The following is a 15,846-nucleotide window of genomic DNA, read 5'->3' on the forward strand; positions in this document are numbered from 1 at the left end:
AAAAAACACCTAAACTTATCAACAACAGGACAGAGCTATAAAGTTCTATTTGCCTCCTTCCCTTTCCAAATAAAGAACTTACAGTATTCTTAATGTATATTAATGCATATTTCAGTAGACAGCATGAGATTATTTGATGTTAGCTTACACTCTTGGAAAGAGTGAAACATAATATCTGTTCCTTCCAAATTTGTAATTTACAAAACAGCAATAAAACAAGAATAACTGTCAGTATAATCAATATTATGTGCAGGATGACAAATGTTTTACAATTTAATTTCAGTCTGAAATTTGTCTTTTGGGATTTAAATGGTAGATTAATGTATTTTCAGCAGTCACTTAATAGTTTTTTAAAGTGTTTTATCAAGCAACCTAATGTGACAAATTTTCAGCAGCCTTATATCTTGACAATCACTTAAAGCCTAAATACAGAAATACAGTGCTTGTTCGTGTAATATACCATTATTTTGTTGGAATGAGTGTGGAAATTTCACTGTTAATGGTCAGGCATCTTTGTGTGAATCATTCTGTTTTGTGAAATATTGTGGAGTACAAAAATTTCTGTCATCTAGAAGAGGGCCTATATTAAATTAATTTGCATTATGATACTGATTCTTGAGCATTAGTCTGTGCTTAAAGGTTGTAAATGCTGTTAGAAAGTGATTACCATATGAGTTCCTTCAAACTTGCTTATAGTGTGGAAATCTTTGGAAGTCCCCTTTCAGTTGAGAGGTGGTTCTTTCCCAGAATCATGTTTGTGTTTTGTTGTTTATCTAATTTGAAATATATTCTTTTTTTCCATACTAAAATTCTCAGAAATAATTCAGTTTATGCTGGTTACTAGTTGAAAGGTGAATCAGAGTTCAACAATGGAAAAGAGAGTATATCAGAGTATGAATCAGGGACAAACCTCAGGCCTTGCTGAACTTTGTCTTTTCCCTACAATGGGTATTTTGCTTTCTAGAATGCTCTTAGGTGGTATAGAATTTTTCAATACAATGATTTACTATAAATTAATTAGAAATGCTAATGTTTTCATGTCTCTGATGTGATATTTTAAATATTTGGTTTAAGTTAAAATGACTACTGTATAAGAAATACTGACATAAACTACCATTTGTAAATATTTCACTCCTCAAACAAAAATTTTACTGAAACATTCTCCAGAAACGATGTACATGACATGACATGACATAAAACACATAAGCTTTAGAGATGCATAGTGAAGATAGAAGAAACAGTATTGTTTCAAATCTTTATGATGTGGAAAGTCATAGAGAAATGCATTTTTCCTCTGTGGTCTTGCAATTACCCATGAATGCATTTTGATTTTAATGGCTACCTGTTTTTAATTCAAGTTTGAAGAACAGGAATAGAAAAAAAAGATTCACTCTTGTGCTCTGACTGATCTTCCAATTACCTTTTGAAATACTATGTTATTTATAGTATTTATTAATAATTTATTAGAGACTTTTATTATAGACATGATCTTGCATATGCCTTCAGCCCTTGCTTTGTGCTGTATTCCATCACATTTCAAGGCTAAGTAGGGTCAGAATAAGTCAGTGAATGATGATGAAATTGCAAGTAAATTTTTAGGTGTTACCATAAAGAAGAGTGTTAGTGATTAAATAACTTGTTTTCACTCCTGAACATTACAACAATTACAGGACTGTGACTGAATTGTAAAAGCAAGACCATAGCCACTCAGTCCCTATGAGTTATTAAAGACCCAAGAGATTATTTTGAGGCTTTTAAGTTTTGGTGCTAATGGCCTCATTAATCAGACTGAGAAATTCATAATAACCAGTATGTATGAGTAGAAGACAGACAAATTCAAATGGAGTATTAGACATACATTTTAATGTTTGGAATGATTGCTTCTGAAAGCTAGTGTGAAAGCAGCAAATTATCCATCTCGGCATGTCTTTGAGTTGGTGTCTTTATAGGAAGCAATCTTCAGTGAATCAGATTTTATTAGGCTCAACAGAAGGGTAACTGGGTTGGAAAAAAAACTGAAATGGATTCCAAGGCAGTTTCCTGCTTTGAGAAGCGGTTTAACAAGAAGCTGAAAGGAATTGCTGGTATTCTAGTAGCTGTGCAGCCCTTCAGAAGGACCTGGACAGGTTGGAGAGAGGAACTTTCTGAAATGCATCAAAAACATGGTGCTGCACCTGGAGAGTAATAGCTCCATGTACCAGTACAGGATCAGGACTGACCTGCTGGAAAGCAGCTCTCAGGCCATGAAAAGGATCTGGGGGTCCTGATGGACAACAAGCTGTCCATGAGATGGCAGTGAGCTCTTGTGGGCAAGAAGGCCAACAGAATCCTGGGATGCATTAGGAAGAGCATTACCAGCAGGTTGAGAGAAGTGGTGCTTCCCCTCTACTCACCTGTGGTGAAGCTACATCTGGAGTGCTGTTGCCAGTTCTGGGCTTCTCATTACAGGAGAGACATGGAGCTCCAGGAGCAAGTCCAGCAGAGGTCTCTGAAGATGGTGAATATCTGAGGCTGAGGGAGTTGGGCCTGTTCAGCTTTGGGGAAGAGATGGCTGCGAGAGGACCTCATCAATGTATATAAATATGATAAGCAAGAATGTCAATGTGATAGTGTCAAACAATAGGACAAGAGGCAATAGACAGAAACAGATTAGCAAACAGTTCCCCAGTTATGAGAAAGAACTTCCTTACTGTGCAGGTGACCACACCTTGGATCAGGTTGTCCAGAGAGCTTGTGGAGTCTCCCTCATTGGAGATATTTAAGAACCATATGGACACAGTCCTGTGCAGTGTGCTCTAGGATAACCCTGCTTGAGCAGAGAGGTTGGACCAGGTGACCTTCCCAATCTTGCCTTTTGTAAACTGCATCCTATGTTATAACATTGGTTCTAACAGACATGTTCCTATCCTATCCCCTGGAAATCTCTTCCAGAACTTAATGCTTTAACAGCAACGAATACTTTTTTTTGATTTCCAGTTTTCTTTTAATCAGATCTGGACCTGTTAGCTTTTATTTTCCTTGTTTTTCCTTCTGTGCCTGTAATCAGCATAAACAAGACAGAGATTTTATTAGGACATAAATATGCTCACCTTTACATAAATCAACATTTTCATAAATCAACATGTTGTCAACATTATTCTCCTACTGAGTCCAAAAAGCAGAACTGCACCAGCTATTAAGATGAAAATAAGCTCTATCACAGCCAAAATCGGTACAGTAGGAAAGAAGGAAAAGTTGTGCTAGGATGGTAAGAAACTGAGATTGTCATGGTGACTACTCTCCTGAAGTGTTATAATTTAAACCCAGAAAATTGTCATTCTGTTATCTATGTGAGAAAGGTTGCATTCCTGCTGTGGAAACAGCACAATTTAAACAGCTGGGGCAGCTCATATTTTCCATACTTGGAAAATACTAGGGGTAAATCTTAGTCAAGTAGCAGCAAAACCAGACAATCACCAGAGTTAGTACCAGTATGTAACTACTCTATACAATACTGCACCATTGTGACAATTTGCACTGTAATTCTATATTTTTGCTGCTTGCAGCCTTTTATATCTAAAGTGCCTCTAGATGATTCACAGTACTGATCTCCACTGCGATGTACTTGAAATTGTGCTGTGAACCTTTCTGATGACAAACAAATCAATTTGGGCCAATTCAAGTAAGAGAACAGAATCATAGAATATGTCAGGTTGAAAGGGGGTCTCAGGGCTCATCTAGAACAACTACACAGGACAGTCCCCAAGAGTCATACCATGTACTTAAGAGCTTCTTGGACTTTGTCAGGTTTAGTCTTTTGTCCACTACCCTGAGGAGCCTCTTCCAGTGCCCTCTGGGTGAAGAACCTTTTCCTACTATCCAACCTAAATCTCCCCTGATGCAATTTCTGGCTATTCCTTTGGGTCCTGTCACTGGTCACCACAGAGAAGAAATCAGTGCCAGCCTCTCCTCTTCCCCTCATGAGGAAGTTGTAACTGTAGTGATGTTTCTCTCAGTCTCCTCCAGGCTGAACAAAGTGACCTCAGACACTCCTCATACAACCTTTCCCCTTGATCACCATCCTTATTACCCTCCTCTGGATGCTCTCTAAGAGCTTAATATCTTTCTTATATTGTGGTGCCCAAAACTGTCCCCAGCATCCAAGTGAGGCTGCCCCAGCTCAGAGCAGAGCAGGACAATCCCCTGCCTTGCCTGGCTGTGATGCTGTGCCTGATGCCACCAGGGCAGCATTGGCTCTCCTGGCTGCCAGGGCACTGGTGACTCATGTTCAACTTCCCACTGACCAGGACCTGCAGGTTCCTTTCCATGGCACTGCTCTCCAGCATCTAATTCCCCTGTCTGTCTGTACATCCTGAGTTACCTCACCCCAGGTGTAGGATGAGCACTGCCCCTTGTTAAGCTTCATGCAATTGGTGATTCCCAGTCCTCTGGTTTGTCAAGGTCTATCTTCAGGGCCTCCCTGCCTTTGAGGTAGTCAACAGCTCCTCCTAGTTTTGTATCATCTGTGAACTTCCTTAGTGTCCCTTCCAGTCCTGTGTCCAAGCCGTTTATGAAGAGTACAAAGCCAAAAATGGAGCCTTGTGGAACCCCACAGGTCATCAATCTGATGTCAAAGATGACATTTTTGCAAGTCACCTCTCTTAGGACCTGTTCTAAAAAATTCTCTTCCAGGCCTTTTAGGAGACTTCTTGCCTGGATTACATCATTGTGTAATGGGAGTTCACAATGGGCTGAAAAGTCCATTCTCCTTAAGGAAGAAGTTACATGGTATTGTAAAAGGGATGTAGTCTTATATGATATACAGCTGATATGGAAAATGGGGCATAAAAACAATTGGTGTGAATTCAATGTAACACAGCAAGAATAACTCCAGACTGAAATAGCTTGGGAATTGACCAAAATCTAAATTTTCTTTCATGTCTTACCACTTCAGAAAGTATACTACCAATATTATTTAATATGAAAATCAGATGCACTATTTATTCATTTATTTAATGTTCTTGTGGCAACTTAAGTTCTAAACTAAAAGTAGTATGACTTTAAAATGTTATGGACCCTAGTGATATACTAAGTGAAAGCCTAGTATATGGATATCTATTTTTTGGCATTTTTTTATATGATTTTAATTTTTTAATTGTTGAGATCAATGCATCTAAATTACAGAAATATAAAACATTTTAAATAAGACCTAAAACATCAAAACCAAAAAAAACCTGCTAATCATTTTGCTTCCTTGGTAACTCTGATGTAGCAAGTTCTGAAGAGCACTTTCAAAATAAGGCATTCTTTGTCAACATATGAAATGATTTAATATTTTTCTAGTTCTTCATTGCAACTGATACATGCTGATTAGTGAAATCAATGAAAAAAACATCAATGGAAACTAGCTTTTGTAAGATAATTTGATTTCGTGTGGAATAATAATCATTACAAGTTAAGATTAAAAAAAAAAGTAATTCAATTGTGTTGGTGACATCATTTTAAAGATATATGGTATTAAATTCCATTTGGTAATAATTTAATTTTACTAGAGCCTTTATGTTCCTTTGATGCACAATCTCATAGATACTTGGGTGATTACTTATCTACATTTAAATATAGATTTGTTTTGTTTACATGGCTCTACTGTTCTAATACTTCATGCTTGTTTAATGTTAACCTTGTGTACTGCTAAAAAGGTTTAAAAGTGAAATGCTATAACCCCACAGCAATGGTTACTGCATGGTCATTTTGAGAAAGTGGAAGAGCAATCAAGTGACACAGCTTACAGCTTTGTCCAAGCAAGTTCAGAGACTTTCATACTTTCCACTGTAAGTTATATTTTCTGAATGAAAAGCAAAAATCTACCACTCCACTTAATTAAGACATGGAAAGGCTGTGTGAATGACGCATGCAGAACTGGCCCAGTGCATCTTATGAGAATTATGAGATAGTGAAGAGCGATATACAAAGCCTCTTAAAGTGTTAGAGTTAAAAATTACAGGTCCTGGAGACTCATAGAACTGTGTCCCATAATCTTCAGCATGCTTAGAGATTCAGTACCCTTGTTCTCATAATAAAGGTTTATCTGCCCATGAGGACCTAGGATCTCCTGAAAGCACTTCAGTGGAACAAATTGAGAGGAAATGGCCTCCACTTGTGCCTAGGGAAGATGCAATTGGATATTAGGAAAAATTTCTTCACTGAAAGGGTGATCATGGTGTGCAATCACCATCCCTGAAAGTATTCAAAAAACATCTAGATGTGGTCTTGGGACATGGTTTAGTGGTGAAGATGCCAGTGTTGGGTTAATGGTTGAACTGGGTGATCTTAAGTATTTTCTAGCCATAATGATTCTGTGATTCTATAACTGTGTACCTCAGTTCCTATCTTGCACCTTAATCTCAGGAGAATTTATAATTTATTTAATATATCCCAAAAAGATGTTACAGACATCTGTTGTAGCATATGAGAAATTATTTCTGTTGTGGTGAAACAGCTAACCATTGAAATATGCTTGGCTGCTCCAAATGAAATTAACCTCAAATAATTTAAATGTTATCTAGGAAGATTTAACATTCATTAGTAAGTTCAGGAAATGCTAATAAATTGAAGGAGAGAGTTTTTACCTCTGAAGATCAAAAATCCAGATTTTACATATAAATCAGAATTGTATATATAGCATTTATATTATATATATGGGCATATATGGTATATTTATAATATGTATGTAATTTTATGTATATAAAACATAATATGTGTTTGTTCCTTTCTGCAATGCTCATGCCCTATTAACATGAAATTTTTGTAAGTCCAGATGTTTAGAAAAAGAGATTTGATTTTATATGTTTTGCCTGACGACTTTATTTGATTCTACAATCAATACAGAGGCTGGAATATGTTCTCTTTAAACATGCATGCAGAAAAAAAACAATTAAAGAAGACCAAATAAACCTTAATCAAATCTAAAATTATTGTTCCGAAGTTAAAGCTTCTGCTTGGAAAGTTATTCTTAATAATTATGTTCTGTAAGTTCATGAAATGTGTTCCACCATCACAATGTTTCTCTATAATATTAGGTCTTTGGATTAATATGCTATTGCAAAGTTCGATGTTGGTTTCTATTAAGAGGTAGAGTTATATTTTTTTCCATAATGAGATTTAATGTCAGTTGAACCAGGCTTAATTAAACTTTGTCTTATAAATCATTTTATTGAGAACTGCAATGAAATTTTATGACTTTATAATTAAAATAAATTAAGCCAGCTTATGTTTAAGTGCCTGCCTACAAACTAGTTCCCTCACATTTCAAAACTATTCTAAAATGTTCTAGGCACACAATTTAAACTTTATCAGTAGGTAATGGTTTAAAACCTCATTCCAGAAAAATCTACATTTTTAGGGACCTAATGACATTTAATGTAGTAATTTTTAAAAGAACTGAGTCATGTGTTGATCCAGTTCTCAATTATGTTAGGGTAGCTTAACAGGATAGTTAATATGGTCCATAACCACATATAAATCTTAGATTTTCTGTTGTGTTAGCATCTTATATATGTAGAGTTAAAAGTCCAGACACAAACAAGCTATTATAGGCAGCATTGATTGGATTTTATATGCTAAAAACTGAATTTAGTGGGTATAGCAGTGGAACTACCCACTTCCCTCAGTTTTGATGTTTGTACATTTCAGTCCTTGACTGATGTTTTGTCATTCTTTCCTGACTTCTCATCTTAAAAATTCTATCCAAAACAGCACAACAAGATTTATTATTATTATTTTTCATCTGTTAGATGTTGCAACTTACTGTTCCCAATATTGCTTCATACATTTTCAGTTTATATAAAGATTAAGTTCTTTTTTCTTGTGCCTCCAGTCTTCAATTACTTCACTTTCTTCTTATAATTGTCTATGGATCAATAATATGAAAACACAGTTTCAGTTTTCCACAGAGGTAAAGCATCCTAAAAGGAATGTTTGGAGAAAAAATCTGTAGAATTGTGATTCTACTGTGTCCTGTTGATGTAGAATAGGTAGTTCAGGGAGTGCTTAATTCAGTTCTTAGGATTCAGACCACTAAATGCAAAAGTTTTTTTGTTTGTTTATGTTTTATGTATTTTATGGGAGGGAGGAGTGTTTTAGGGTTTTTTTAGTTATTCCTGTTTTTATTTGTCCTGGTTCTGTCCAGGATAAGGTTAATTTTTTTGCAGTAGTGAGGAGTGGGGCATAATTAAGACATAAAAGTCTGTGAAACCTTCTGTCATTGCTGGGAGTGGGAGGGAAGGTCCCTTGCAAGGAGAAGGGGAGAAGGGATTCTTTCTGATCGAGTAAATGTGGCAGAGGGATCCACCTGGTATTGTCTGCTGGGGATGGGGGCGGGGGTGTGGGGGGCGTGGTTCTGTGTGAATAATTTCCTTTCTTGTACCCTCTGTCATTAGTATTGTTGCTGTTATTCTTTGTGTCCTTACCTCATTGCTGTTTCCAGTAAATTGTTCCTATCTCAACCAGTGACCTTTACCTTTTGTGCCTCCAATTTTTATGCCTCTCCAGCCCACCACAGTATGGAAGGGTGAGGGGAAAAGCAAGGGTGCAAGAGAGTGTCAGTGGTTTGGAAAGCTGCAGTGGGGACACTGAAATGGAGAGCACCGTTCCTAAACCACAACAGTATAATAGTTCTCAATACTGTGAGATCATAATTGCTGTGGACTACTTGCATGATAATTGGATATTAAAAATCTGTTCTGAACAATGTAAAACAATCCTTAATTCATGGTGTTGATCTTCACCCCAATACTTGTCATATGTGTAGACAGAAATATAGATATTCATAATACAGCTCTATATGACTGAAGTTATTTAAGAAATAGTGAAAGAAAGTGAAAATATAAAAAAAAAATGTAGTATGTGCATGTAAAGACTTACAATATATTTAATGTGCTGAATTACAACTGAGTTTATAAAAATTTCGAACAATAGCCTTTACTAAATCTGACAATTTTAAATTATATTATTACCATATAATCCACTTACTGTTTTTGAAATATTTTTATATATGAATTGTACCTATAGCTGTTGAACTCTATCCATTTATGTTTTGTTTTTCTCATGAGCTGCAAGGATATGACAGAGCATACCCATATCGGGGTATGGCAGATATTGACTAATCCTATGGCTTATTAGCTTTAATGGTTATTTTCTTGCAGTGTTACTGAATCTGAAATACTTTTTTATTCTCAGGAGAATATAATGGAAGTTATAAGAAATCAAGAATTTTTACTTCTACCTGCCGAAGAACTCCATAAACTTCTTGCCAGTGATGATGTGAATGTTCCTGATGAAGAGACCATTTTCCATGCCTTAATGATGTGGGTGAAATATGATATGCAGAGGCGATGCAATGACCTAAGTATGCTGCTTGCTTATATCAGATTACCCCTCCTTCCACCTCAGGTATTTTTAAAATTATGTAACCGTCATCATCATCATAACAACAAAAACGTCATTGTTATTGTGTCCTTGTGAAAACTCTCATCAGTTTACAATCTACAACTTCTGAATACTCTGTGTTTAAAAGCAAACCTGTTCAGAATCAGAAAAAAAGGAATGGTAACCTTTCACCCAGGATCATCTCAATAAACTTGAGGATTGGGCCAACGCATTCACAAGAAGGGCAGAGTTGTGAAACTGAAGAGGAGTAACTGCAGATTTCATAATATACTAAGAAAAAACAGGCAGAATAATAAATATTCTCAGAAAAACCAACAAAACCTAAACACAACAAACAAACCAACAAAAAAAAACAACAACCCAAACACATGGGATTTATGACAGGCACCAACCAGACGATGAGTCAGCAGTATGAATTAAAAAACCTTCTTGTTCTACAACACAAAAAATTCTGTCACCAGGCAATATGAAGTTATTATTCCCATAATACCTGGTGTTGCTAAGGCTGCACCTACACTATTATTTCTAGTTTTGTACTCCAGGATTTGAAAGGCATAGGAACAAATTGGAGAAAGTCCAGTGGTGGGCTACCAAGATGGTTTGTCTAGAAAAGGAGAAGCAGAAGAAATAGGGTTGTGCAGTCCAGGGAAAAGAAGGCTAGGCTATGACCTAATAGCAACTTAAGACCTGAAGGTAAGATCATGGAACCACATTCTTGGGCACACCACAAAATGTAAGAAGAGACAAACACTCTAACTTGTAGAGCGGACAGTTCAGAGTGAACATTGGCTTGGGGAGAGTCACTTGGAATGCAATGAGCAAATGCAGCAGTTTTTTCAAGGGTTAAAACCTTCTTCATGGAAGGTTTTCCTGAAATATCTAGACCAGATCACTAAACTCAGTGTTGGCAGAAGCCCTAGTTGACCACTGGTGGTCATTTGTAGCTCCACCCCTCTGAATGGTTCTATCAAACTGTGATTCAGGCTTCAAGGCTTCAGCGCTCCTTTCTCCTTTTTTTTTTTTTTTTTTTTTTTTTTTTTTGTTTTTTTGTTTTTTTGTTTTTTTTTTTTTTTCTCCCAGAGAAATAAGTATCAATTATTTTTGGTAATTGTTTGGGATTTTTGATGTCTGTTGAAGTGATGGTTACCATCTTGACCAAAGTAAATGGCTCAGACTGGATCAACAGATTATGGAGTAAATCCCAGTGAAATCCATAGAACACAAAAGCTGCTTGGTTTATATTTACTCAGGTAGGAAAGCCCAGGTACCTCCCTTGGAGTGAAGAATTTCAACTGGATGATGTAATGTGGATCATGGGACACTTAGGAGTCTTTGACACCTTCTAAGATATAGCTGCCTATTATGAATTCGAGTCCATTAAGACACATTATGGCCCATCAGCAGAGATTGACACCTTCAGGCTACACGTGAATCCCCCAGTACTTCCCCAAGGGGAGTTATCCCAGCTGGGTCACTTGAGTAGGACAGAGACAGGACTTTGCCTGCAGGAATTGCCTCTGTCCTTGTCTGGTTCAACCCCAGCTGTAGCCTGAGGTGTCAGGTGTGCTCTCCCACTGCAGCTGGGAGGTGACTTTGCAGGAAAGCAGCTTGTCCTTGATTGATTGAGCCACCAACAGTCCAGTCTCTCTTCCAGTGTCACTTCTGGAGTGCCCCTTTTATCCCAAATTTCCCTCACAGTTCAAATTCCAGTTAGTAGGCATATTTGGGAAGATGTGGGTGTTGATGGTCACAGATGAGCAGGTGAATCTTTGCACTTTTCTATAGTGGGCAAAAGTCCTCCAATTATTTTACAAATGTTTAAGCCATTAACCATTTCAGTCCCTTATACAGTGTTGGTAACACGTGTTTAGGCTATTGCTGAGCTGCATTTATATAGCAAGGAGGTAGGTGACTAGGGAGTTTGGTACACAAAAAAAAAAAAAAAAAAAAAAAAAAAAGCAGTTTAAAATCTGTTTATAAGGAAATTTAGAAAGAAATATTTTACAGTGGTATGTTGGCAATTTGCTTGGACTTTCTGTTCTATTTAATCTGGAAATTGAGTCATACACTGGTGCTGATCTGTAATTGAAACTGTATCATCAATGTAGCAACTATAATGCTTAAAAAGCATTATAGGTCTTTTTCAAAATTAGAATTAAGATATAGCAGAATTTCAGTAAAAAATTGTTGAGAACTGAAAGTGAAAATTTACTTTTTATTACCAATGTGTAATAAATACCAAAAAAAGAGTATTTTTTCCCTACTGTGGTATATACTTGAATATGTATAAAATAAAACCCTCTGCTATTTTCATTGCACTGAAAATTAACTGAAGAGCTCTCTGGAAAGAAGCTAGGTCAAAATTAGCAGCTAGTCATTGGACCTTTGGGGAAAAAAAACCCAAAAACTATTTACATTTCTTAGTTTTAAATTCACTTTTAAAAGATGCAGAAATTATTAGCAGACTGGAAAGACCGTACTGAGATCCAGTTAAAATGAGGGTTTAAATTTATAGTCTGAGTTTCCATTTCTCATTTCACTCTCAAGGTGTAGTAATTATATTGGCAATGTAGTCAAACTTAAGTAGTACAATACCAAAGAATGTAATTCATAATCCAGTAGATAAATGTAGGAGAAGGAAAGCCAGTATTTACATGTTAAAAAGAAACTATCATGAAATTGAGAATGAAATAGAACCTGCAATGTTGTCCTAGAAACTTTTTTGCTTCTTTGATTTGCCTAGAATCGTCTTCTAAATTAAAATGGTTCATATTTCTTCATTCAAGTTAAACAAGAAAGATTAATAGCTTGGCCAACATAAGAGTTTATTTCACATTATAAGAGGTAATAATATAGGTAATAGGCAATATTTAATAATAGATAATACAATAAGAACACCTTTCAATAGATGTTCCAGATATTTTATGTTGATCCATACAGAAAGTATAATTTATGCTAATTTTCATTCTTAAGGGATTTGGAGAGATTAAAAATTTGGTGGCATCCTTAAACCATGTTAATGCTGAAGATTATTTAGTTGAATCATTAATTTATGAGCTTATCAAATATTTTCCCTGTGACTTCTGGTAGCATTTTTTGCGAAGTTAAAAAGCAATTTAAGAAGCAAGCAATAACTGTATTTAAGAAGACCTTTTGTCAGTTGTATAAGGAACTACTTTATTGGCTAAATGGTGGCACTGTTGCCCTCAATTCCTAATTCTTTAATTCACTTTAAATAAAATTATTTTTATGTTAAAAAACTCCAACAAAATGAGTGCATGTAAAACAATACAGAAACACTACGAATAGTTTATATACAGGTGTGTGTGTTGTGTCTGTGTATGTCTTTGTTTTACATGGTATGATAAACTTATACATAATCACAGAATCAAAATGACAGAATGCCTGAGGTTGGAAGGAACCTCTTAATAACCTCTGGTCCAGCACTTCTGCTCAAGCAGAGATAACCTGGAGCCATTTGCACTGGACTGTGTCTAAATAGTTCTAAGTAATTCCAAGGATTCTGCCAGTGCTTAGTTACCCTAACAGTATAAAAGTGTTTCCTGGTGTTCAGAGGAAACCTCCTGTGTTTCAGTTTGTGCCCATTGACTCTGGTCCTCTGGGCACCACTGAAAACAGCCTGAATCTCTCCTTTATGCACCTTCTCTTTAGGTATTTGTGAACCTTAGTAAGATTTTCCGAAGTCTCCTCTTTTCTGGCATGAGCTGACCCAGCTCTATCAATCTTCCCTCATAGGAGAGATGCTCCAGTCCCTTCCTTGTGAGCCTTCATTGTATTCTCTACAGTATGTTCAATTCTCTGTTGTACTGAGGAGTCTAGAATTGAGCACAGCTCTTGTGGTTTCACTTCACCAGTGCTAAGACTAGGGGAAGAATCACTCTCCTCAACTTACTGGTGATACTTTGTCTAATGCAGGTTCAGATGTCATGTCACCTGCCTTCTTTGAGGCAAGGGCACAGTGCTGGCTCCTGTTCAGCCAAGCTCCTTTCCACCTGGGTGGCCCAAAGAATCTATTAGTGCATGAATGTACATTATACATACACATATGGATGAAGATACAAACATACCTATGAATTTATTTAATTATTTTATAGTAGAATGTATTTAGGAATCCTTTTCTTAGAAGTGAAAATCTATAGTTGTGGAAAGATATATCCATTATAGTATGGTTAGAACAATTGAAAGTATTTTCACCTAGTTCCCTTATGGCATGTGATATAGTGATTGCCATTCCCACCTCTCAGGGAGCAAAACAGTTCATCTAAATCCTCACTAATTGTGTATATACAAAAGTCTAGCCTTGTCCGCAGCTGAAGCTGAAACATTAACTTCTGGCCATGAAGGCAAATGAAGAAGAGATTACATCTATGTCACTGAATTCTCCTTATCTTTCTTTCCACCTTTCCCAAAACACAATAGTTTATTCTATGTTTGAATCTCCTATTCCCTGACTAAAGCTGTACTGTGTAACACTCAATGCAGTGCAGCAGCATAGTTGAGCCTCTGTCTATTTTAATTACTAATGATGCAATTGAGTTTACTAAGATGGAAAGCTGGTTTCTGCTATTTGTCGGAACACACTGTAATGTATCTGTTAATGCTGTTGCTACAATATGAGCCAAGAATGTGTGCAGTTTCTGTTAGGCAACACATTATTTTTATGGTGTTTTTTAAGAGGGTGAATGATACCTGGGTTGCTGAAGGAATTTACAAGCAAGAGAAATTAACACAATACTGAGTACCTAGAATAGCATGACATACAGATGAGGATGCTTAGTGTTTTTAAGCAAAACTGTGCATGATGAAAAAAGCACAAATATTTCCTTATATAAATGCTTAAATTGAAACTAACTTGTATTCCACCACTGTGCTGGGTTTATAAAGGCTGCTGTTTTCATCTGCCTATAACAGTAGATCACTGGTTTAACTAGGAAAGTTAAAAAATAGCATAGAGTAAAGCAGAGATATTGTCTTTTCCTCTGTAGCACTTTTAATGATATTACTTTTAGAGTTTTGCAAATTACATCAGTAGGATAATGCATAGGCTTTGAGCATTAAACACACTGTGGCTCAGATCCAGTGAATCTGTTATAGGCATCTAAATTAGATTTCTTGCCCAGAAGCAGAAACAATGCAGTCCTTATAAAATGAAGTACTTAAATACTGTGTAAGCCACTGGAGAGAAAGTAAACAGATCCATGTGAATTCTCTTATTTATACAGAGATGCTGTAGGTAAACTGTAGGAACCACTGAGCCTCTAAATCCCCTTAGAGTTCACACATTACATCTGACTGTATATGATCTTAAAAATGTGTATGAATTTGCATGTAATAATTGAGTAGAAACACTTTAAATCTTAGCTTGGATAACTGACATGATTGTGTAAACTTGTAAATTCCTTCCACAATTCAGCTGTCATTTGGCAAAGAAATATTTCTTTGTACTACTAAAAAACCCCAATTAACCAAGCTGTGGTCAGACAGGTTCATTAAGTTCTGACCTTTTCAACATATATTGAGTTAGAGAAAACAACTGAAGGTTCCTTTGCTTAGCAAAAATGGAGGGTATCATTCTATGTCACTCAATCTTTAAATTTGTCTTGGAGAGCAGTGTGATTGATAGTATGAAATAAGAAGCTTCTCTCAATTCTCTGTCTCCAGTGTCACTAAACAAGTGCAGCTGATAAAAACTCACACCTGAGGAGAGTTCTAGGCTTTTGGGATTGGTTCCTACCTACTGGTATGGGGTAAATCCCAAGGGTGTGTGTAAGCTTTGTCAGCCTCTGCAACATTCTGTGAATTCTTTCAAGAATTTCTAAATGGTTGCATATCAGGAGATTATAAATTGAATCTGGAAAAACTGAAGGGTATGATTCACTTTCTTATTCACCTATGTAAACAGGCTTCTCCACATCAGCTAGATTTCTAACCTCTCACTATAGACAATAAAGATCTGGAACACTTCCTAACAGATAGGAACAAACCTGTGTGCTGATTTGAGAAGTTCCATGGATTATCATGCTGCCTGGCTCTAAGCATGTTTTCTAGAAATATTTCCTTATAAATCCAGTACTATATTTTCTGTCTCTGTGTGGATTCTTACACACCCTGTGGCATCTCAAATGGTGCTAAATGCTTGGTTTTGTGCAAGTGGTTTAAGCATTACTCAATTTAAATGCCAGCCTCTATCAAAATAATATAAATTTGGGAATATGAAGAAATTTAACAATATTTTAAAATAAATATTTATGGTAATTTCAAGTAAGCAAATTAATTAACTTAAGAATTAATAACTTCCTAGTCCCCAAAAAATGAGTTTCTGGCAAGCTTCTAGGATAATCTCCATATCTCTTAATTTATCAACCTAATAAAAATTTGGACTTGAAATTTCAATTGCCT

The 15,846-nt window shown here is 36.1% G+C and overlaps 1 protein-coding gene across 1 annotated transcript in view; it reads left to right on the forward strand.

Annotated features, from left to right (window-relative positions):
* KLHL1 (kelch like family member 1) overlaps positions 1-15,846 on the forward strand; it is a 174,380-nt gene that overhangs the window by 100,808 nt on the left and 57,726 nt on the right. Inside the window, exon 5 of the mRNA XM_079318031.1 lies at positions 9,217-9,429. Coding sequence (XP_079174157.1) covers positions 9,217-9,429 — 213 coding nt within the window. The remainder of the gene's footprint in view (positions 1-9,216; positions 9,430-15,846) is intronic.

The sequence above is a fragment of the Erithacus rubecula genome (genome assembly GCF_903797595.1).
Source record: "Erithacus rubecula genome assembly, chromosome: 1".
NCBI lineage: Eukaryota > Metazoa > Chordata > Aves > Passeriformes > Muscicapidae > Erithacus > Erithacus rubecula.